The 25,068-nt window shown below is 43.5% G+C and overlaps 1 protein-coding gene across 1 annotated transcript; it reads right to left on the reverse strand.

The window, feature by feature from the left end:
- Window positions 1-692: 692 nt before the first annotated feature.
- On the reverse strand, window positions 693-24,723 carry LOC311005649 (G patch domain-containing protein 2-like). Its single transcript, XM_083998149.1, has 10 exons — window positions 24,666-24,723; window positions 22,576-23,238; window positions 16,833-16,894; window positions 15,983-16,141; window positions 14,974-15,053; window positions 14,802-14,866; window positions 14,642-14,681; window positions 14,435-14,526; window positions 10,096-10,175; window positions 693-4,191 (listed from the first exon to the last, which is right to left on the reverse strand). The coding sequence occupies exons 2-10, from the start codon at window positions 23,232-23,234 to the stop codon at window positions 4,046-4,048; spliced, it is 1,383 nt and encodes a 460-aa protein (XP_083854275.1). The 5' UTR covers window positions 23,235-23,238; window positions 24,666-24,723; the 3' UTR covers window positions 693-4,045.
- Between the last annotated feature and the right edge of the window lie 345 nt (window positions 24,724-25,068).

Raw genomic sequence — 25,068 nt, forward strand, 5'->3', positions numbered from 1 at the left:
CCCAACATCAACATCGTCACCTACCAGACTTCAGTGTGATACATTATCACTGGCGTTGTCTTTTCCACGGCATAACTTGCTACACGCGTTTAGTGCAGTAGCGCGGTACGCACAGAGGAGGGAGGGAAGGACAGAGACGGCAGCTTGATTAGCGTTCAAGTTGATTGGATGGTGTTTGTATTGGATTGTCCATCCCGCAGGTGCCTGACTTTTTTCATTTTTGTGAAAAAACATTTAATTTGTTTTTAGTTGCAATCAAAGTGTGAAGAGGATCTTCGAGTCCAACCGGCAGTGTGGGCAGGGTGAAACCCACAATAATCCCATGTGGGCCCCACACAGATGCCCACACAAGGCTCGCATGCCCTTTGGGACTGTTGGCTTTAGGTTGGCAAGCCCACTTTGTATCTCCCAATGGGTCCCAGTGGGGGGCCATATGACTTGGTTTGGGAGCCCAGACCCAGCCCCACACTGTGGGCTGTGCAATTTGACTGCTGGGATGTAGCCTGCCATGTAAGCTCAATAGTAGGCTATAATAACAGTCAAAGACCATTGTCACATGTTAGCTTGTCTCCATACTGCTACACTATCAATTTAAACATGCTGTGTGAATATGATTATGTACAAACAAAGATACTCTATGTACAAATAACATCAGACACATTTTACATCATTGGGGTTGCCCCGATTCATTTTATTGCACACATTCAGTATTTAAGACAAATAACTTACTGCAGTTTTTCTTTTAATAGTCATGACATGGAAGAATTATTATAACATCACCTATTATATGATATGAAGGCAAGACTTCACATAAATACACAAATGACAGAAGCACAAGTACAATGTCTTACAACAGCCTCTTGTCCATAATCAAGTTCATACAGAGTGTATTCAAAAGCAGAGAATCCACCTCATACTGACTATTATTTTGACATAACACTGAGTGGTGATCACAGAAAACGGAGCCACTGCAAAACCGCTGCACTGCAGGTTTGATTGAATTTTACCATTGTAATGTCTCTAACACCTAGTGACACCGTGCAGGCTTTTCTTAGGGAGGAGTAATCCTCTTTAGATCATTTGCAAAGCAATTAGGCATGCCGCCACTGCTATTAAATATAAAGATAACAGCCTATGAGATAAGATGCTATTTGTACCACGTATCAAATGTGGATAGCTGCCTAAGAGCCCTGATAGCAGGGAGATATATTTAAATCCTTGTAAATGAAATTAAAAAAATATGATAGTAAAAAATTACAGAGACGTATCTACTATCTATCATGAAAATCAATTTAGGAATTTAATGTCTTCAAGACCTAAATCCTCAATTAATGGACCTATAATTATGCATCACATAAATACTACACATTTTATATACAGTGCAATCACTTTAAATACATGGCTTCATGGATAATGTAAATTCTAACATTACACTGAACAAGGCAAATATATAAATACTTTTAGCTGCCAAGAAAACATGAGATAATGTAAAATATATTGATCACTGCCACAGCCACAGGAAACCCTGCACAAGGTTGGATTTCATTGGGAGAGAGGCGAGCACCCGGATCAAACCAGATCGCTCCTGAAACCCAATGTGAGTTGAACTACGGCGACTCGCAACATGCATTTGTCAGCAGGAACCAGAAAGCCTCTTTTGCATGTGTTTCTGTCATCACTACACACTACGTAGCAAGAACAAACGCCACAGACAAGAAAGGAAGCCAAAAAAAAAAAGGAAACTCCCGAGTGACCTGTGACCCGGGGCACAGAGGGGGCTGCCCTGCATGCATACTGAGGAGGTTCAGACAGAGTTTATGACTGCATTATCGCTCCTCTTCCTCATCACCTCTACACCCATCAGTGGACACTAGAAGCCACCATGCCGGAGCAGACACACCAGGCATCACTCATTCACTTGCCTCCTAGGTGCCTTTGTCAGGTGATTGCTGGCGGAAAAAGGAAAACAGATCAATACATCTCCCATGGGCCTGACAGGTAATCTTTACCTGGGATGAAATATGAGTGGCACCGGCCTGCTGGATTCCTTAACTGTAACAGGGCAATTGACTGGCTGCACGGAAGCCATCCCCCCCCCCCACACACTCACACTTCCTGGCCATTGAAAATTCATTTTGGGCCACACGGTCTGGCTGAGATGTCATTATGGTGACTGCTAATTACCAGAGAGGCAGGTGAGGGGTTTCCCTCTTCCTGCTAATGGAGCTGCATCTGAACTGATGTGTCTTCCTCCCCTGTCAATGCCTTGGCTCCAAAACACAGACTGACGGATAAGGCTACGGCGAGAAGCTCTCCTTAAAACACTACACAGTCAATACTTGTCAGTGCGTTCAGGGGCATATGTCTTAAAAAAGCCATCAATGTATTTATCAAAAGCCCCTTTTTTTCTAATTGGGAACCTCAACCTGTGCTATTCCTATCAATCAGCTGTGCATTCGTGGCACTGAAGGAGCCCACGGTGCCGCTGGACTTCCTGGTCAAGCAGAGGCTGAGGGGGCTGGAGGTGGTGGTGGTGGTGTGGGCTGCTCTCTGCCTCAACACTTTGACTGATTCCTGTGGCAGGATGTCTTGTGTGAGGCATCCATTTAGACGAGTGTGCACACACAGCATTTATAAATGTCATCCCTGGCCAACATGATCACATAAAGCCTTCTCAGACAGATTATTGCAGACGTATAACTCACGTTAATTGGCAAATCCCATTCTACTAAATGTGATTCTTCTCTTAAATAAGGTTTTAAAGTGTCTGAAAAGACATGCAATACGCGGTGGATGATTATGCGGTTCATTTCACTAAAAAGATATCCTGTAATCATTATGGAAAAGTGCAGATACCTCCACTGCTGAGAGGGTTTTTAATGCGTCTCATTGTGACAACAAAAAAACTTCTGCTCAGAACCTGAATCTCTCTGCTGTTTCATTTTAAGTTAATATCTTGCTGCAAAATAGACATTGCAAGCAGTTGATCGGGGGTTATTGTTCATGTTCATCACCCATGCGCTTCATGTCAAGCAGAATGCACATCACTTGACTCCTGCAAATGCATTTTTCTGAAAATGCTGCTTGTTTACCAGCGTTGTGTTTGATCTCACTGTATGCCGCCATTGATCTTTTAATGCATCTGATGCCGAGGGAGCCAGGGAAATGTATACCCCAAGGGTAGGTGAAAATACTGTGTACAACTCTCCTCTACTGTCTCCAAGAGCTCCTCCAACCTGCTCTCTGCCGGCTCTCATCCAGCCTCTGCACAGCTCCAAGAGCAGCCGCTATCCACCACCGCTGAAAAACAGGCTGTTCAAACAGATTTTGCAGTCTGCCTTGAACTTAAATGCGTTTGGGGGTAGATTTGAATATGGAAGGTAAGCTGGAGAGAACAGAGGCGGCCCTCCGCGGACCGCGACTACACTCCCTCTGTGTTGTGCTAATGAGCACCTTTGTACAAACTGTAGCTTTTCAAATCAATGCTAATAGGAGGCCTGTACTTTGTGTGGCTCTCTACCGGCGGTCGCCTCACTGAACCCGGCAACAGCATGTGGCGCCTGAACATTGTGATGCTCTCCTGTCTGAGAGCTCAGGCTACGTGCTGCAGTACGCCAATTGTTGGCTGCCCCCCCACCCTCCACCACCCCCCCGCCTCACCTGACCATCCTCCCAGTGTTCCCGCTGACAAATGCTGCGCTACAACGGTGGACATAATTGTCGGATTGCACGGTGGCAGGTGGCCTGGAGACTATATGTGGAAACAGGAGGAGCCGCCGAGGCTTGAGTTAAACAAGGAGCCTCTTGACGCTGCCGTCTTCCTTGAGGAGATGACAAAGGGCTTAACAAGGCTTGATTGCATTAACATTTGTCGTACTACCTGGAAAGACTGGATCTAGCAGTAACATGCTGATTTGAGGAGTGATGATGTGCTTTGTGTTTCTTTTTTTTTCTTTGTCAAAAAAGTTCCTGCGGCTGAAGCTTTTTCTGAGGCAGATTTTCCTTTTGTCACATTTTCACAAAGCTTGGGTGCTCGTCCAAACGTTCATGTGTCCTCATGGACCAATGTCTCAGGCTGAGCTAAAGACTGTGACCCTGCTGCGCCGGCTGCCCCCGCAGCCTGCAGGGTTGAGGTGTTGCTGGCTCCCCGTGCCTCTCCTCTCTGGTGATCCTTATGAAATGGGTTGCTAGCTGCAGAGAAAAAAGAAAGCCCAGGTTATATTCTGGACACATAACACAACAGAAAGTACAAACAAAATAAAAAATACTGAAATGAAATCATTTTTCTTCAATGGACTGCGTCTGAAATAAAAATCTAATTTGTCTACGACTCACGGATCTCTCCATGTTTTAGGTATATTGAAATAAAACTTTGAAGCAATCCTCTCCTAATAGGTTAAATATTAATGAGGTTTTGGTCAAGTGAGCCAAATCCAATTTGGCCCCATATGACTTGTGGACATGGTTATTAAAAGGCCAATCTGTGCTGCTCCTATGGCTTAACATCCCCCCCTCCAGTTATGCTGTAAGGAGCTGTATGTTTTTAACTCCATTCATCACACGCTCACATCTCACTGACCACCTTTCCTTTCAAAGATCCTCTTTTCTCTTCATCTCATTCACCTTTAAAGCTTTTTTGTCTCTATGAGTGAGGGGAAATATCTGAAAGAGAAACGGGGACAATTTCCACAGAAGAAAGAGGAAATCTAAAACAATTGCGCTCCCTAACGCGCTTCCCTGCTTTTTCTACTTCATGTGATAGTAAATCCACCCCCCAACCTAAAAAAAAAAAAAAAAAAAGTTGCGGCGGTCACACAAGACATTTGTGAGGCAGTCCCAGAGCAGAGGACAAGGGAACTAGAAGTGACATTGTGGCTCTGGGCTGTCTCAAAGGATTAGGCATTACAGCATTCACTGGCATGTGCTTTTGCTCATTCCCATTATATCTGCTTGTGCCTCTTTCCAGATGACTTCTTCCCCAAACTGATCCGGCGGGCACGATAATTGATTAATATTTCTTGAGGGAACGATGACTAACCGTTGCTGAGGTTCAACCCAAACACTCAGGTTAAACATGGTCAAAGGCCTGGATCAAAATTCAGGAGCTTTCATATCTGAGAGATACAAAGAAGTGGCTTGGGACATTTAGTTTGAATGTGTGTGGTGACATACAGTACAAAGGGCAAACCATATACTAGCCTCTGTCCTGAGGTCATGATCAGGATAAGCTGTTTATACATATTTCTACTTTGTGAATGAGAAAACAGATGTTTCCATAAACTTAAGATTTTACTGGAACATAAGTGAAGGCTAAACTAATTAAACGAAGGAAAGAATAAGTCACATTATTCCTATGACAGTATCTATGTATGTTTGCATGTATGTGAAAGTACTAATAATAGATAGATAGATAGATAGATAGATAGATAGATAGATAGATAGATAGATAGATAGATAGATAGATAGATAGATAGATAGATAGATAGATAGATAGATAGATAGATAGATAATTTTACTTAGCACCTTTCAATGATTAGGTTGCAGGTAAATAGTAGCATTAACATACAGTTTATTCAAATCATATTATCTTTGTGTAGAGAGAATTTGAAAATGATGAATGCAAATCAACTGCTTTACTAAAAGATAAGTCACATTAAAAGGCCATAACACCTCCTCCCATACTCATCTGGTTTTACATCAAGGTCCATAAAGACAGTACAACGCAGAGGTTTTGTGTCAATGGCAGAATTACAGTACATGCATTTGTTTTGGGTGATAATGGGGAGTTGAATGGAACCATCTTACCATCTTAATAAGCTCTCATGTGATGCTCTCTAAAAACAATCATTACAGGCCTTCCTGGAGCACTCCCCTTCCCCTGTTTATTAATCAGCTAATTACACATTGACAGTAATGGGTCTGCTGATTCCCACACTTAAATGAACAGGGCTGAATAGCTCTTTAATGATTAGCCTTTGTGTTTCTCTCTCCTTCTCGCTCCCACTCTCCTTCTCACTCTCACGCACACACACACACACACTGCTCTTTTCACAAATGAAAACACAGTACATTCAAATCAGACCCCTCGATGAGAAAGTTTACACACGTGAGTCAAGAAGCACCTGACAGATTGAGCTTTGAAAACAAATCTGTCTCCACAAAGAGGAAACCAAAGAGAAAGGAATTAAAGTGAGTTACAAAGACAGCAGGTTTGTGGTTACACCACGTCAACCTGTAGTGGGGTTTCAGTGAGAAGCGGAGCCTCCAGCAACAGCAAAAAAAAAACCACCATGAAAGTTTGGTGGAGCAGTGCAAGGCAGGTGCAGGTGGCGACGGAGGAGATGGAGGGGGGGGTTTTTGAAGGACGCGAGCAGGGTGCGGAGTGGAGCCGGAGAGGGCGAAATAGTGCGGTGGGCTGCATTTCTGTCAGCAGAAGTGATGGCTGAGTGGTAGCGTTATTTGTCTTGTGCTGCCATACGGCCCTCGCACCAACCTGGGCATTAATGAGAGGGGGCCGGACCGCCGGGCAGGAACACGGCGGGCCTCCGACGCAAGTGATCTGTCACGCAGCCATCTTGCTCGGGCAAGGAGACACATGAAGACAGAGGGGAGAGGAGAGGCGGTGAGGCTGACCAAGGGGCTGGCCTCTACATGGGCACCCTCATGTGGCACTTACCAGCACACAGAGATAACACACTGACGGCCTGACAAGGTTAATCAAACTAAATTCAAACCCCACATATTTACACCAAACTCTTAACTCATCCTGAAATGTATCGCACTGAATAAGTTCAGGTTTTGGGTTCATTACCATCATCCCTTTATAGAGATAAAGATGAAGGGCATCATCAGAGACAGCAGGGGAGGGGTAAAATTGCAATAATTAATTAGTCTGTGTGAGACCAGCCAAGGCTATTAAAACCCATCACATTTTTTAAGCTCACTGATTCATCTCTGCCTTACAAATAATTCCCCAAAAATGTTCATTTCTACTCTCCATAACTGAAAAACTTGGAATTATCAATAACTGATTAATCAACCACAATGCAGATCAGTGTATTAAACTTGCTCAAACTACGGATCAAGCCTAATTAAATCAACCTTAAAGGAATAAACGATAATATCAATATATTGGCTAATATAAAAGCGAGAGCTGGACTGCTTTGTTCTTTTTCAAGTAGGAACTTGTTGGATTGAGTTGGATTTCTGGATTGATGGTAGTGAGAAAAGTAGAAAATGGCCAATTTAAGGCTGTGAAATGGAGTGGTCATCTAATCCAAACAGATACCTGGCTTGATAAGTTGTTGAGGTTTTTTTTTTCACAGGCAGCTTCAGCACTGCCGTGGAAGTGCTAAAAGGGTAAAGACAAAGACAAAGCAACAGCTGGGTACCGCCTCAGTAATTCCCCACGGAGCCCTGGAAGACACCTCAAGCCGCCAACCATTTTCACTCCTGATTACAGAGTTTCAAATCAACCACTAACACATACAACAATCCACTTCCTTCGGCCAACTCAAACAAAGACTCAGCTGTCGTGTTCACTAACGGCGACGGCGCCGCGAGCCGCGCTGTTCTCTCCACTAAAAGCGGCAAACAATCCTTCCATGCAAACAAGATGTTTACTGGAAACTCCACTCAACAAATCACTGAATCTGATTCTGTCTCTGTACACATTCATGTCAGAATGGCAACAAACCAAAATTTGTATACAGAGAGTGTGAAAGCTTGTCAGGGTGAATGTGCATCTCCTGGCGGTGGTGAGATTACTGAGGAGAGACATGGTGCAGCAGGCTGCCAAAGTAAAGATTTATATAGAGCAGTTGCAGCTGCAGAAACTGACATTGGACGACATGGGATGCATGATAAATCACAGTGGACAGGGGGCACTAGACTCAAGAAGCAGGAAAACACTCAGAACAAGACTGAGGGGGGATGTGCCAATCAGAGACTCTGCTTCTATAGGAAACATATCATCTTCTACTCACTAAGAACACAAAGCAAATATCTATATAACAGCATCTGCAAGTTAAAATATGCAGTATTTCTAATAGTGGATATATGATTGCCTTGTTTGAAACCACCAATAATTGCTTTCATTTCTGGAAAACAGTCCGTTTCAGATTTAAAACTTGCTCCTCATATAACAGACTGTGGATCTGTTAACTGTCGAGAAACTGAGGGATGCCCCTCGTTCCGCATGTTGAATATGAGGGGTCCTTAAGGGTCAGGGGTGAATCCTTTTTTTACTTTTATGGGAAGTGGTTCAGCGCTGGGGAGGTGAAGGACAGAATTGCCGGCCGTTCCATCACTCAGTGCAATAAATGGATGCAATCTGTATCCAAGCAAAGCATTGGCTGTTTTTAAATTCCACCTCTTTTATCCAAATGAATGATGGACCCTGGTACAGTGCACTGTGCGGCAATATTAATATACATCAGAGGCCTGCACCCCTCACTAAATCAGGGAACCACCAGCATTTGTTATTTAAATGACAAACAGCAGCTGCAAGAGTGAAGCACGGAGAGCGGACGCGGAAGAAAAGGTGGACAAACCAATTCAGATTTCAATCCAGCACAGACACAAGGCCCCGAGCCATCAGTCTAATGAAAAAAGGCAGCGCCACTGGTCCAAACACACACGGCACAGCGGCTGCTGCTTGATGCCACCTCCAACAGGGTCAACTCCAGGGGTGACCCCGAATAGTCGACGATTCGTTCTTCGATTCGGAGTAGTCTGATTCAACCGCCAATCTCTCAGTCGAAATCAAAATGTGGTTATGAAAAAAAAAAAGATTGTATCATTCTGACTATGAAGGGGTGCTCACTGCTGCTGAACGAAAGATTTTACATATCATTTATTTGTTTTCTAATAATTCATGAATTATAGCCTGTTTTTATACAACCACCAGGAGTGTTTAATCTGTCCACGAGGAGCTCCCACAACACAGAGAGGATCCTGGGTCGGGAAGGAGCTGCTCCTCTCTCTCTCCCTTTCTCTCTCTCTACCTCCTTCACTGTCTCTTCTCACTTCATGTCATTTGCCTACAATTGACAGAAAATTTAAACCAGGCCTAAAGTTTTATTTACAAGATTAAACTGAGTGAGGCCTTCTCTGTCTATCGTTCACGCAGCACCTGGATACACATGCACATGCACACACACACACACACACACACACACACAAACATACACTACACACAAAAAACAGCGCTGTCCATGGTGCTGTGACAACCAAAATCTGACAAATCCGATTCGACTATGAAAATTCTTAGTCAGGGAAGCAGCTCGTGAACTCTACGTCACACTTCCTCTTTACTTCTGTTTTGAACAGAAAGCTCCAAACATGACACGGCTAACATCCAACTGTACAATTCCCTTCTGCTCTTAAACCACCAAATATTTTACATTCTGTGATACATTTTCATTTTGGTAAAAAAAAATGTATCAAAAAGGCAGAGCCTAGCAGAGCTAGGGTTGGGAATCACCAGAGGCCCCATGATACAATACTATGGATACTTAAGTCCGAATACGATATTATTGCGATTTTAAACATTTTTGCAATATCCTTAGTATTGCAAAACATACTGATACTGACATATAATGTATTATCTTTTTGCAACTACAAATTAAGTAAAACTTATTTAAACCAAGTTCCAAGTCTGCTCATGTCACTAAAATCATATTTATTCTTGCAAAATGGGATTGTCAAGCAGACAGACAATACTCTTGTATTCTTGTACTATAAAGCTCATAAAATTCATATTTGCAACTTACATTATGTATTATGATAGCATTTTTTATATTTTCAGATTTTGCATATAGACATCGGGTCAGCAGGTACAGTACTACGCTCACTCTCTTAGTTTAGCATGTTAGCATGCTAACATTTTCTATAGCACTATAGCAGTCCAGGGTGATTGTAAGTTTGCATGTTTATTTACTATGAAGTAAAGTTTTGAGCCATTCTGCGAACATGACCAAAATGCAAAGCTGCCCTTGTTTTTACACTTCTGATATAACACCCGCAGCTCTCTCTTTAAAATATGTAACATTTTTAAAGTGTATATGATTCATCAGTATGTATGGAGGGTGTTACCTGATGTTGTGATGGACACAGCTTCTCTGCTCCTCCTGAAGCCTCCTGAGCATGACAGTCCTGCGGTGACGTTAGTCTGCCTGAGGGGGGGACACACAGACAGGCCATGCAGACGTTACACGCAAATATGATGAAGTAGCTCCCTCCCACAATGCACAAATATACGTTTAAAAATGTTATAATTTCACAGGAGTCAATAAATGCAAGCACTGCACATTTGCCAACGCAGCAGTTTTGAGCCTCAATGCGGTGGTTTATTTTTTGCCAGATCTTAATTTCTCTTCATTAACCCATGTTTTCAACACAGAGAATATTTAATGAGGAGAGGTGCTGGGGTGCATGTGGCTGAGTCATTGCAGAGTTCACATAAACAAATTACACCTGCTCTATGCCTCCTGTGTCATATGTCAGGAGCCCTGAAATAGGAAAAGCCCCCCCACCAGCTTAATAGCCCTGACTTCAGAGATGTAAAGTTAAGGTCAAGGTCCGTTCCATCAGTGAAGGGAGAGGGGGGGTGGGGTGGGGGGCCAGCTGATCCCGTGCAGTGTGTATGTTTGTGTGCAGAAGGAGTGAGAAGAGCTACAATAGATTTTTACACATCATGTTTGTTCTCAGCAACTACTGTACACTGCATCTGAGAGAGGGTTTAAAGAACAAGGTGGCACGCTGTTTCAAAATGCTAATAAACACAACCTGTGAAAATAAATTCATGACAGATTGCCGAAGAACAGAGGATCAAACAGAAGAGAGCTCCTTGTTAACCAGCATGCTCGTCTCAGACTGCAGGCTACATAAAGCTCACAACCCTAACACAGCACATGCTACAATAAGGCCCTGTCAGGGCAGCCTTTTAACAGGCAGCATGTTCCATGACCTCAGCACCCATAAATCACATGACGGGTGTGCAGGCTTGGGGTGTCGAGAGCTGTGCAGGGCACACTTTGAGCGAAGTCTCTATGTTGTATAATCAATAGATATAAAAATAAATGGCCTGACCGTTATTCTCTCCCTGCTACCCCTCTCTAATAAAATCCCAGTAATGCATATTTCATTTACTTTTATACTTATTGATTAGCTGTACTCCAGTTAGTAAATCACGCGCCTATCGATCCCTCAATCGTACCTCTGTCGGACAGCACATAACCAGCCATTTGCGCCCCTGATAAAGAGCTCAGGCATTGAACTCCCCACAGTAAATCTTTGCAAACTAACTTTTTAATTCCAAAATCGATCTGCGTTTAAACGTCGCATTATTTCACGAGGCACGCCTGCGGTATTAAAAGTAATACCCTGATGCATTTGGTCTTAATGTGTGGAGGTCCATCCCTCCATCTCTTCCCTCATTACACCGAGGCCAAGGCGCTCCGGGGCCGCCAGCAGCCTGGAGGGAGGCGAGGGCCCTCCCCTGCCGCTGAGAGCTCCCGGGGCCGCCAGGAGCCCTCCGAGACACTCAGCATAATGCTAATCAAACATAAGAACAGCATCAGTTGGCTCATTAACCAAGGCAAAACACCACCATTCATCTCAGATAAGGACCCAAAGGCTTTTTATAAGCATGTTACGTGACGCGGTGTAAAAGTGAAAGAAGTGGTAAAAAATGCACAGCACTGGTTTTATTATTTAACATCTGCTACTTCATCAGTTTTAACAACTTGACAGATGTTGGCCTGTTGTTTTGTCCCTAAATATACAGAAACTGTGACGGGAAAACAGAGAGTGACTTAGAGGCAATGAGCAATGAAAAAACAAGTAATATGTAATGAAGATGAGGAACGACAACTAAATTCTATCAAAGACACAAGGACACCGAGGAAAAAGTCCCCAAGATAGATTTTTCAGGTCATATGAGACACTTTTAAATGCAGTGCCGTCCCTTAGGGTACAAAGTAAAACAACACTGACACAGGGTCAATTGTAATTTTGGCGCCCACATCCAAAAGCAAATATATCAATTAGAAATAATAAATCAAAAGAGGAGTGAGGAGACACAGTTACAAAATGGCCATCTATTTTCATTAGGGTACATGGTGCTTCAGGTGTGAGCAGGATCTCAAGATTAATAGAGGTATTCAAATGAATCAGAAAGGATTAGGGTCTCCAGGGAACATAATCAATAGCTCCAAATCAATAATCAATAGGCCACTCACACCAATATACTAACTGCTGACACCGAGATCTCACAATTAAAATGAAAACTGGGAAGGGAGTGGCGTAAGACTATGATTTATCTCACAGCACAAGTGTCATTTAGAAATAAATAAGTCAATAGATAAAAGCTGCTGCCGCGCGGCTCAGGTGGGAGGCAGTTATGCATTTTAACGTGGCCACCGTCCCCGAGCATTACGGCCAAATCCCACAAAGCATGGCGCCTCTTCATGCGCCGACACCGGGATAAACAGCACGCCACCTCATGCAGCCTTTATCGCTTAACATCAAATCTCTGATTGTCGCCGTCAGCCCATGCCAAACAGGAGATGACAGCTTTTATTAATACAGTATCATTTCAACCTGGCCACAGTACAAGATTAATGTTTACACTCTGCCCACAGAGAAAACACTTTTCTCTCAAGGGTGTTTGGAAACAAAGAGAAGTCAGATGTATGGGAGCCCCGCGCTGGGAAAATCGATCACGCGGGGCGAGATGTTCAAAAGAAATGAAAATGTAGTGAAGTGAATTAAAGGGTGGACATTACAAAGTTTGTCCACGTGCAGGTACGGCATTCCTCATTGTCACGCAAAAATAAAACGTCTAAGCGCCTCGTGTTTGTGTTTGTATGTGAACGTGTGTTTTGGAGCAAGTTGAGGGGAAGTGAATGGGTGCAGTGTGTGGAGCTGGGTCGTGAGGACAGAGCAGACGTCTCACTGGAGAGTGGATTTGAGCAGCTTTGGGAGATAGATTCAGCTCGCGCCGTCCAACGGGACACATCAGAAGCCCCTCTCGTCAATCCCCCCTCTCTCCCTCATTCATTTGGGAGTATGATTTATACTTTTTGAAGTGAAGGGTCTTGAATCCCACTATAAAGGAATTAAGAGGTCTCCCCTGAGTCCGCCATTCAAATGAGAGCATGGCAGGGATATGAGGGCTTTTTAATAGAGAGAAATTAGTATTCACAATGCCTCAAACTGGAATCTGAAGGAACCTTTCAGGTGGAGAAGAAAGGGCCAGTTTAGAAAAGAAAGCCCTAAGAAGTCGGGGGCTTTTCATAGCAGTCGTGTTTTTGCCCCTCATCAAGGAGTGCCGGAGCGCTCTGTGAAATAACCCAAGAGAGAGGGAGGAAAAAGTGTGTGTGTGTGTGTGTGTGTGTGTGTGTGTGTGTGTGTGTGTGTGTGTGTGTGTGTGTGTGTGTGTGTGTGTGTGTGTGTGTGTGTGTGTGTGAAGCAAAATTAAGAATGCACCATAAATAGGCAGAGTGGAAACAATACAACGGAGGAGTCCCACAGTCTCGAGGCCAAGGGGGGGCTGCTCGCCTGCCTCAATAGTCCCCCATGCAGATCCAACAGTTCCAGGGATGACTGCGAGCGGTGTGACGCTTTGACAAACATCTTTAGGATAAACCTTTTTTTTCATGTTTTTGTGCATTGCCAGAAAGACAGGGATTTGAAACTGAAATATGACTATGTCGACACATCGTATTTCTCTATTTGCAAACAGTGACCTTGAAAACTAACTGACTGGAAGTGTTACTGCATCCAACTCCAGCAGCCTGCTGTCACCCCAGCAAGTAGCACTAATACTGGTGGTTATAAAGACAGAAATACATTATTTTCTATATCCCATTGTACAGTATACATTTTCCAAAATCTAAATTATCAGACTTTTATAACAGCTCTCTGTCATCTCAGTGACCCCTCTATACAATGGGATTTAATGATAAGAGCATTTGCCCACACAGGAAGTAAAACCAATGTCAATAGAATCCTGAATTATTTTATTATAATTAAGAATTGTTATGAAAGTGTGAAACTACATGCATCAAGTATAAATTAAAGAATCTCTCTCTTGTATATTTGAAACAGAAATATTTCCGCATTGAACCAGAGCTAACAATTAGCTCCTCTACAGTCACTCCAACACATTGAGGCGATCTTATCTGATCTAACCCATAAGACGATTTGGAGCCACCACCCACAGCCCACTGAGCGCATCTGCCCACACAGTCTCTGAGGCATTGTTTTAACATAGATTACTTTTGTTAACAGTGACCTGTGCTCTGCAGCTGATTTATTTAAGTGACTTGGCTAGAGACTTGCCTATCAATATATTGAGCTTTGATTGAAAAGACTGGCGTTTCCAATAGGCCCTTGAGAGGCTGCTTTTATTTAACGTGGCATCAACTACCTGTTTCTGTAGATTGAGGAGGAAGATCTGAGGTGGGAGCTCTCTGACACCATGTCAATAGGACACACCGGTAATGGGCACAAAGGGTTCAACTGGAAATTGAAAGTATCAATGACATTTAGAGTTTGAAATTTTACCATTAGAGACTGAAAAAAAAAAGGATCAAGAAGATAATAAGGCTTGGAAAAAACTTGTATGGTAACATACCTGGCTTCGGTCTCGTTTTCCAACAGCAGGCAGCCAAAAGCTGGAAGGAAATGTTCACAGTATAATTATTGGACACAAAACAATGATGGAAACAGATGGACTTAATTCAAGATGAGCTCTTTATAATGTTGTTTTAAGAGTTTGAAACAGTATATCTTACTCTCTCTGGTAAGGATCTTGGGAGAAATGTCTCAGTCTCTCTACAAACACTGGCATGCTGTTGCCCTGTTCAACACAAATCAAACACACACAGTAAGAATCAAACACACACACACACAAAAACGTCATTAGCTGCAGGTCGGCTGATGTGAATGATGCAAGTTTGCTTTAACCTTGCTGGGAATCCTCCTCCTATCCTTCCTGATGCAGCAGGCAGCAGAACCAGGCAGGTGTTTGAGTCGTGAATGATACCCTGCAACAGTTTCAAAATAAAAGCACATGAGAAAACTCAGTGTGATTTAACAAACCTCATTATTTGACCCTGAGGAGACAGGAGCAGTGACCTTTGGCCTGTCTGGGTCAGAGAGGCTCACATATTGAAGCAATGCCCAATATACAGTATATTTGAATGGTTTATAAACAAGTAAACAAATCTTTAGCCTATTGGAAGTCAATATGCTGAGCTAAAGGCTTTAGAGCGACCTTCTCCAGGAGGTAAGGAGGTGCAGGTTCTTTGAAGTCACTTCTTAAAACCCACTTTTACAGCCTGGCTATTTTATGACGTTGTCTTTTCTACCATCATTTATTCCTTATTTAATTGGACGGTTACTTTCTAATAGTTAATGGTTTAGCTTCCTAACCTTATGTTTTTCATTTATCCATATGCTCTTTTATTCTTCATTGAATTATATAACTGTTTTTATTTGCCAGTAGTTTTCATTTCCTTTTATCTCTTTTTGTATTATTTTATTACATTGTTTCATTCAGCTGCTTTCTTTAATTCTTTTAATTCTTTTCATCTCTTCTTGTCTCTTTTATCTCACTTATACCCCCGTTTACTATACTATATTTTACTATATTATCTTATTTAATTGCATTCATTACATCATGATACATCTTGCTGTGGTTCCTCCTGGTCTCAGCTGATGGTTCTCATATTGGGCTTTCATGGGCTTATGTCACTGTTGCTGGCTTCTTCTGCCAGAGTGTGTTTCTACTTTTGTGCTTTTAAAATCAACTCACTTATAAACCCTAGCTTTTAAAGGTGCTATATAAATAAAGGAATTATCATTATTCATTTATTAATACACGACAAGTAGGTTCTCCTCTTATTCTCCATGATAAAGGAAAAAACTGGTGCAGAGGAATTTGTGTGTAAAAGACAGAATAATTCTGTATTACTTCTCTGGGGGGGGCGTGCAGGCTGTAGAAAGGTTGGAGATGGGTGGTTATCTCCAAGTGAAAGCTGGTTGTCTGAGTCCCAGTTGGGCAACAAACTGGCCACTCCTGTCCCAGCTCCACAGTCGCCTTCAAAGAACCAGTCACTCTGCTCGTCATCGCCTGCACACAGGGACAGGGAGGATGTTGCATTCACTGGTGCGTCACTTTCTATCATATTTTTACCCAACATACTTTTCTAAAATGTCCAATATCAGAATTTCCAAATTTAAAATTGTGCCAGAGTACTATACCTAATCCCCTCTAAGCTCCACTTAAGTCTGCAGTGCCACTGCACACATACCATTTTACCTCAGTAGTGCCATCGCGGCTCCCATTAAAATGCCGAAGTCAAAAGCAGCACCGCTGTGAAACACTTTTAACCACAGCACTGTGTGAGGACAGCCAGCACTCCTCAGACCTGTCAGTCAGTGAAGCGCACGCAGGAACCATGCCTCTCACAGTCAAGGTGTAGTGACAACTGTTAAATCAGAGGCCGCCTGGCCCCGCCATGGCTAATGAGATTAGCAAAGGCTTCAGCGCTCATTAACACGACATGACAACGTCTTATTAGAGTCGCCTGGGTGCCCAGCAACCAGCCCATTGTATCGAAACCTCCCTCTCTAGCCCCGGCGTTCCCTCAGAGTGGAGCGGGGTGTCGTCCAAATGTGACAACCCCTCATCTCTGTGCAGCTTTGTCTGTGAGCTCCAAATGCTTAAAACCCCAATCAGCTGTTTTCTTGCTGCTTTTTAGTCACAGGAAGTTGCTGAAGTTGCTGCAGTGGACGGTGAAAGTGCCGGTGTGTTTTGATACCTTGTCTTCCTTCATCGTTGGTGAAAAGACCAGGGTCACTGCTGCATGTGCTGCTGGTTTCCCTGCAAAAGCAAAGAGGAGAGACATCACATGTGAATGACTGGAGCTGACCTGTTCTTTAATATCAATGACGTCTGAGAATAGAGAACTCTGTTTTGATTTGTCGTCTCCAAGCTGATGTGCTCTTCAGGTCAGACCATGTTATAGCATCTGAAAAGTGAACAATGTGAATCAAAAATTTACATGCCCCTGAATGTCAATATTTAACATGTAGCATTCAGTAATGAAAATAATGAAGAAGTCTGGAGCTAGAGGTCGACATAAATGGAAATGACACAAAAAGACAGCGCGCTGTGTTTTCCCTTGTTGCGATAGCAAACACAAAGGCACGAGGAGAGACTCTGATCGAAGCCACTGAGTGACATGCACAATCTAATTGAATATCCTCCGCTGTCAGCTTCAATCTAATCTGGCCTGCGTTGTGGAGGATGACAGGAGAGCGAAACACATTCCCCTGCCCGCCCCTCCTTCTGGGTGTGCCCCACACACAGAGCGACCCACAGACGTGACGCTTCCACACAACAACTGGCCAACATCTGCTGCGTGGGCTGCCACTTCTTATTGCCCAGCCTGCTCCATCGCCGCTCCCACCCGCAGGCAAGCCCCTCCATACCCTATCTGCCCCTTCTCCTACCCCCACCCCTCCCCTTACCCAGACCACCCTGGGTTTCTCTGGCTTTCTCACACCTCAGCCACCTTGGACTGGGACCTCCAGACACTTCAAGGTCACAGGGGGGTGTGGGAGGGTGGTGGCGATGAAGACAGAGGGACGAGGGCTCAAAAAAGAAATTTGTCTTCCTGAAAGTACCAAACTGTCACGCTGCTGCGACTACTCACAAACATGTTCATTTTTATTTGCTCATAAATATTTTTCAATCTCCTAAAGCACTTTTCTGAATACAAGTGACTTTAAGCGACAAGCCACATCCATGCAAATTGGTCTTCCATTAGTTTTTTGTTTTGTTTTTTTGAGTCACGTCTATATGTTGTACTGTGACACTAATTATGTGTAATTATGTATTAATCCACAAGAGAAAATAGACCCCAACAAAAACACAATTTACTCCTGTTAGGTTCATGTTTGCTACAGTTTCCAGTTGTTTTGTGACGTTACAAAGCAACTACTTCATATTTAACTCCATTTTTATTTACTATAGAGGAATGCTCAACTGTAGTGCTTTTGTATATTTTTTTAAATATTTGTTTCCTTTATTGTAAAGACGTTTGTCCTGTGCAGGAATAACTGGGTTTACAGCTCATGGCAGCCCTGGTTACACGAGTCAGTAGGTATTGAGTGACGTACAAACACGTCATTGGCTTCTGTCTCTCTGTCACATTTGTTGACAATTAGAAAGACATAAAGTCAGGCCATGACTATCCTTTAATTAAAGCTAATTGCCATTCAAGCTCTTTATGAAAGAGAGGGAGTTTAATGCTCTTAACTGTCTTGCGTTTTGCCTCCTGTCCATCATCGCTGACCTTGCTCATAGGAGAGAGCTGCAGGGTCAGATATGCGCTGATACGATGCTTTGCCATATTGCACAGGCCCGACTGTGACGACAGGATCAGAAAAATGTCCGCCCAGCCTGCGCGCCTTCCTGGCCAGATGGTCCTGCATCATCTCCCCTCACATCCACGAGAAGCAGATGTGAGAGGGAGCAGGCCTCTCCGGGGAATCTGGAAGACGTCTGGCCGAGCCGCGAAATCCTAGACTGTCCCTCCAACCCCCCTCCCCTCTTTCCCGCCCCCTCCCCCCCCTCGGCCCTCTCTCTCCAGACTGATTCCCCAGGCCTCTCCTCAGCTGTACCCCACCTCTGGACACATCGGCTGGCATCTGGAGCACACAACACTCCTCTACATTGGTAGAGGACACAGCTAAAGCCCCACGATAAGCAAAAAAAAACAAAAAAAAACACCTTTTGGGGTTCATGCTTCATTCCACAACCTTTCTTTGAAATGAGGAAACCAGTGATGATTAACCACCAGACACATGGCATCTTCCGCCATTTTCTAAGGATAGAAATGCACTTGTTTCTTACTGGAGAGACTATACGCAAAGTTTGAAAAAGAATCACAGGTATAAACAATTAATTAGAGACACCCATTAAGTATTTATCTGTATTAAAGGTGTAATGTGATGTCGCTTGGAGCAGCACAGGGCCGATGTGAGACCGTTTCCATTAAGTACTGTCTAATTAATGCCAATGAATAATTGAGACCCCCATTTTTCTTGGGACCAAAAAGAAACACCTCTTATTTCTTCAGCAGTGACCTTAGCCGGGAAAATGTTTTGGGAAAGACTTGGTCTTTGTCTCACATGTCAATAGAGATCACTGTTAAGTGATGAGAGCTCAACCAAATGCTTCCCCAGTAAAAAAAAAAGTAAGTTATTCTGTTGTGGATTAGGCGCCATAAAAACAGATAAGTCTTAATTATGCCACACGGCCATGGTGAGACAAAAGCAAGGGCAAAAACAAAAACTGCATTCCAGTGTTTTAGGGCTGAACTTAACTCCCCGCATGACCCTATTGTCTCTACACAAGCCAGAGAGGTGAAGCAAAACACAGTATCCAGATGAGCACTAATCATTAGGATATAATCCTCAGCTCCTGGGAGAGGCAGACCAGTTTGCACAGAGATTACAGGCTAGCCGCCATTTATTGAGCCTGGGCTCATTCTGCAGAGGAATAAAGAAGAGGCAGAGACGAAGGGGGGCAAAGCGCTGATAACAATGGATCTGTGGGCTCTTCAAACAAGCCGCCCCAACCCAAATCCATGCTCTCTTCCATGGGTGTCTGATTATAAGGTTATCCCACCCTCCCTGAGCTGCAGTAATTGGATTAGTCTCAGAGATTTATGAAAATTAACTTCAGCAAATGCTGCACTGCTTCCCCCCCCAAAAAAAAACTCCTCATAGAGTTTTCAAAATATAAATTACAGCACGATAAACTGAGTGTAAGAAAAGCTCACACACCAGCTTTGTTTTGTTTGTTTTTTTTCCGGGTGGGGAGGGTTGAAGTCAACATCACCAGTAAGTGCAGTAAGCAGCAACGCAGCTGGAGACGGAGGCTGAGCCCGGGACGGCGTCTACCCACAGGTGAGGCCTGCTTGCCGGGCCAGCCTGGGTGCCAGGTGGCCTCACTGCCAGCAGGCTGGGCCAGGTCTAATCAAGGATGTGGAGCCCAACTGGAGCTGCCAACATCTGCTCCCATTGCACTTGGGTGGCTGAAGGCGAAGCTCTGCTCAGTATGCACATAGGAGGAGTGACCTTGAGGAGAGGCACGGCCAGACACTCCATACGAAAAAGGTTAATGGAATGAACGGAGACCAAAGAAACCTGAGTGCTTCAAAAGACATTTCAACAATGGCATCTGTGTCTGACATCAAATGGACCGTACACTCTCTGAGTATAAATATTGCTGTTGTATCACTGTCAGTCCCTCATCACTGCTGCCGTTTGTTCGTATCCTTTGCCTCCACCAGGGCTTAACCGTTAGATTGTTGAGCCCTCAGTATGTTGTGGCAGTCTACTGAGCAGCAATCAAGAACGTTGGCGTTGTGTAAGTGAGAAATGATTGACAGCGTGCCATGGTGTTCCCATTTATTTCTTCTCCGGAGCCGTTTTCTGTCAGAACGGCTATTGATTTTTCCATAAAGTAAGAAAACAAGTACCGTTTAGGGGCTAGGGAGGTCAGCACAAATGAAACTAGAGGATGTAAAGCCTTATGTCTGTCCCATTACTGGTTACCTGAAATGTCTTCTTATCATATATTTTATGTGATCGGCAGATAAAGACATCACTAAGGAAATAAACTGTGAAGGAGCAAGACAGGACTCCAGGGACAGGAACACCGGTGATTCAAAGAAATACAACTGACCTGCACTGCCCACCCTATCTGACTATTTATCAACTCTTTATACTTGTGTGAAACATGTACAACCATAATATATAATGAAAATGAGTAACTCTGCTTCTTATTAATATTAATAAGGATTATGTTCCCAAAAAAGGAAAAAACTAAACCAACTTTTTACTTTGACCAAACAAAGGATCTAAGTCCACATTTGCTATATTTGTCCTTCGTTTGGGTCCAAATTCTGAGGGTAAAATTCATCCATAGCAACTTTAAATTTCCCACAGTGGATCAAAGGGCATCTATGGCATGATATACTATTTTAGTAGAAGTGATACTGCCTCACAATGATACCAAATAAAACTAGTTACAAGTCCTGGATTTATAATTTTACTAACTGTACTTCAAGTATCAAGAGTAAAAGCACTCCATTAGACATCAGACAACAGAGTCTGTCATTGTGTCACTGTCGTCATCACTTTACCATTAAAGTCCATTTTAATGTTCTTCTAGACTAGAGTTTTATCTGGTTGAAGTGGGTGAAATCTTAACTTTATATAATGTTGGGTAGATAAATCTAGAATAATGAGATAATGTTTTCAGCATGGTCACATGTTCCGTATGTAAAGTCCGCATCTTCAAACTAACTGGTAGTATAGCTACAAAAAAAATTTAAATAATGAAACAACCGGTGCCACCAAATGTTATGCATTGTGTCAAATTCCTACAGTAGATTAAAAAATGTGTAAATTGTCAGTGGCGGCACAAAATGAGGAGGTTTTCTATGTGAGATCTCAGCTTGCTGGTCACAACTGAGAGCCTATTATGGTCTATTAGGAAGTAGTGAGTGGGTGAACGAGGGCGCGGAGGTGACAGCGGTTCGATGCCAGAATTATATTTTTGTCACAATTTATTCCTTTTTGCCACTCTGTGCTGTGATATTCATTTCACTGTAATAATATAATGTCCTCTCTGCTGTGTAATATTCACCTCACTGTAATAATACAACGTCCTCTCTGCTGCCTGTTACAGCCACATTTAGCTCTGCCAAATAAAATGCACACAAGACGGTGCACTGTGGGACACTGGGACAGGCACAGCTTTAATTACCCAGCCCAAGACAGGAATTCATTTCAAAACAAATCAATACCACACCAAGTCACTTATTTATTTGTGACAATATTTCTCGAAAGGAAATAATGAGTTGGCAGATGCCCGGAGGCATAACTATCAAAGATCCCTCCCTGGTGATCATTTCAGCTACAGGAGATGAGGATGAAGAGACTCTATCATTCATTTTTAATGTCAACTCGATACTTTAAAGTGGAGTGGCGTGATTGTGATACATTTTTTGGTTTAGTTGAGGACACGCTGAATATTGACAAGTGGCTCGATGAAGACAGGCAGTATAGATCATCTTAAATGTCGCCTTCTTTAATTGCTTCTGTCTGATAGTAGTTATGCCCATGACTTTTATGTTATGGGTTTAACTGCCTTGGTAACTTTCCATTTAAAGGGTAAAAAGGGCTTTTAGAGTTTTGAGCTCCTTTTGGGGTATGGTTTTAATCTTGACTCTTTAAACAATGACAGGGTTAACATTTGGCTTGTTGCAAAACTGTAAATTAAATGAAAGGTTCTGCGAGATGGAAATGCTGATTTTTCACAAATAATGGACCTCAAAGTTCTTTCTCTACACCTAAATGGATGCCAGATGGAGGCCTAGCTGTGTAACACTGTTGTAATGAACTAGAGGGCTAGGTTTAACTCTAATGGAAAGACCGAATTAGGGGGGAAAAAATGCAAATATCCTTGCTTGGATTCAACATTACCCCTCAGACATGTTTTCATCTGCGTCTCTGTGCTCCTTGGCCATCTTCCGCTTCCAGCGTTCCTTTCCCATCAGCCTCGCTCCGTCAGTCTTTCTTTCTGCTGCCATCCAACCACCTGACCTCTTCTTCGATCCAGACAGATGCTCCATCCTCGGCGGCCTGTACCTCCGCTTCCCATCCACACCGGAAACATTAACCTTCTGCTTTAGCCTGACCGTGACACCTGAGGTCATACGTTTGACCTTCCTTCGCCTCCTGAGCGGCCGTCCTGGATTATTCTCGCTGAAGGAGTCGGACTCTGGCCAGGAGGGCTGCCTGGACTTGGCCGGGCCTCTCATGACCGAGTGCCACTGGCTGGTCGAGGTCAAGTCGTCAGAGTCACTGCAGTTGGCCACAGAGGCCGTGATGGTGGAGGAAGAGCCCTCCCTGTAATGTTTAGCCTCGTCCAAGCTGGACTCCGAGGCTTCGATCCAACAGCGTCTGTGCTCCGTCAGATAGAGGGGGGACTCCCGGTAGCGCCTGCGGACCCTGCGGCGGCGGATCTGCCGACGCTGCTGCAGGGGACTCAAGACCATTTCCTCCCACAGCTCCCCGAGCTTACTCTGCTCCGAGGTCTGCTCCAGCGCAGACACCAGGTCCTGCACCAGCTCGTCCATCATGGTGCTGAACAGAAGACACAGCAGAGGAAACTTGAGATGCATAGTGGCAAACAGTTAACACTGTGGATGATGACACATCAAAATGAACTGAGATAAGTCATAAGACAGATAAGGTGGTGAATCACCTTGATATTTTCTGTTTTTTTCATTTCCTGGATTAGTCAGAATTAGGGCAGTGTATTGCCACAAGAATGCATGCCACAAAAGGGGTGACATATTGGGATACTGTAAACAAGGCAATATGTTGCTTTTTCCTCTAGTCTAGTTTTAGAAAAACTTGCATTATCAAGTACACCTACATTATATGCAAAAGCACATACATATTATTTTACCTGGTCCTGGAGTTGTATTTCATAGTTCTTCTTATGACATAGTCTCATGGCAAATACTTTTGTGCAATTTACTATTGGTTGGAGTCACAAATACAACACAGAACCACTGTAACTATTTAAATTGATAAAATACTGTCATAAAATAAAGTGATACTTTGGTGTATCTTTATCTCTACCTCTTACACTCCAAGTCAGATGATGATATTCACAGGTGGTTATTTCATCTGTATACATTTTTGTTGTTTTCAGTTTAGAATACAGAGTGTATTTGATCCAGTTGTCTCATGCCTAGTCATAAGGGACGAAGCCATAGGACACACTTTGCTTTTTATAAACATAGGAAGAGCCATATGAACAGTGATAGTGATACAAGACACTGAATTATTTGAGCCACTAAAAGATTGTTATAGCCTATTCATTTCTAAAGACACGTCCATCTGCTTTGCCCTGGCTCTGTGGAGGTTACTCTGCCTCTTCTAGGCTACACTGGACATCCCTCTGAACAGTATTGCATATAATAGTCAAACGGTCCATCTAGCAAGAGCCTCTGTGGAAGTCTGTTGATGGACTAAGGAGCTGACATGTTTCTGTCATCCTGCGGTATTGGTGACATTTTGCCAGTCCTTTAAATGAAAGAGCCACTGCCGAGGTTCAGCTCAGCTAGCTTATTTTTCCTTTTAACAGAAAATGATTGCTAGGCTGATTTGTTCTTCACACAGTGGACTGTGTGACACTGACAACGGTGTAAAATCTAGTGATGGAGCTGTTTGCACGTCGCCAGCAGCTGTAAACACTCAGAGCGTCTTCATCAGAGGCATCAAGCAGCTGGGAACCTGCACAACAACAGTGCACGGAGACAATGGCAGAGAGAGGCTGATCGCTCTGCATGCTCGGTGCAGACTGTGTTACATAACAACTCACACGTGAGATCAGCCACAAGGACAGATACACATCTCCCCAGTGTTAACTATCAGCGACACACAAACACACACACACGCCGCTCAACACTGTGTCATACACACTGCGCGCACAGCGAGCTATATTATAACGTTGCAACAAGAAGAGGCAATAACAATCCGCTGTGTTTCTCTGCACTCACCAGTCGCAGCTTGCCTTGTTTTGTTTTCAGCACAGCTGGGACGCCACACGCACTTCCGCCCTGCTCTGCAGCCAATCAGGTGGCTCCGCCTCGCTGTGACTCTGAACCCGCCACAGCTCCACAGTGTTGACACAGATAAGGAGCAGAGAGGCTGCAGATAAAACAGCCAACTTTACCGCTGAGTCTGACCACTCATTACATTCACTTTCACTTTAAACACCTGATTATCGCTCATTACTGCACTTATGTAATGTTTCTATGTGGATCCATGGTGCCCAATACAATTATGGCTGCATTGTTTTAGCTATTTCTTATGACTGGTTGCTTTGGGAAGAAAATGTCCACATCTGTTGTTTGGTCTGATATTAATTCATTGGAAATACTTCTGATGATTGATTGATTG

Source organism: Trachurus trachurus (genome assembly GCF_905171665.1).
Source record: "Trachurus trachurus genome assembly, chromosome: 22".
Classification (NCBI taxonomy): Eukaryota; Metazoa; Chordata; class Actinopteri; order Carangiformes; family Carangidae; genus Trachurus; species Trachurus trachurus.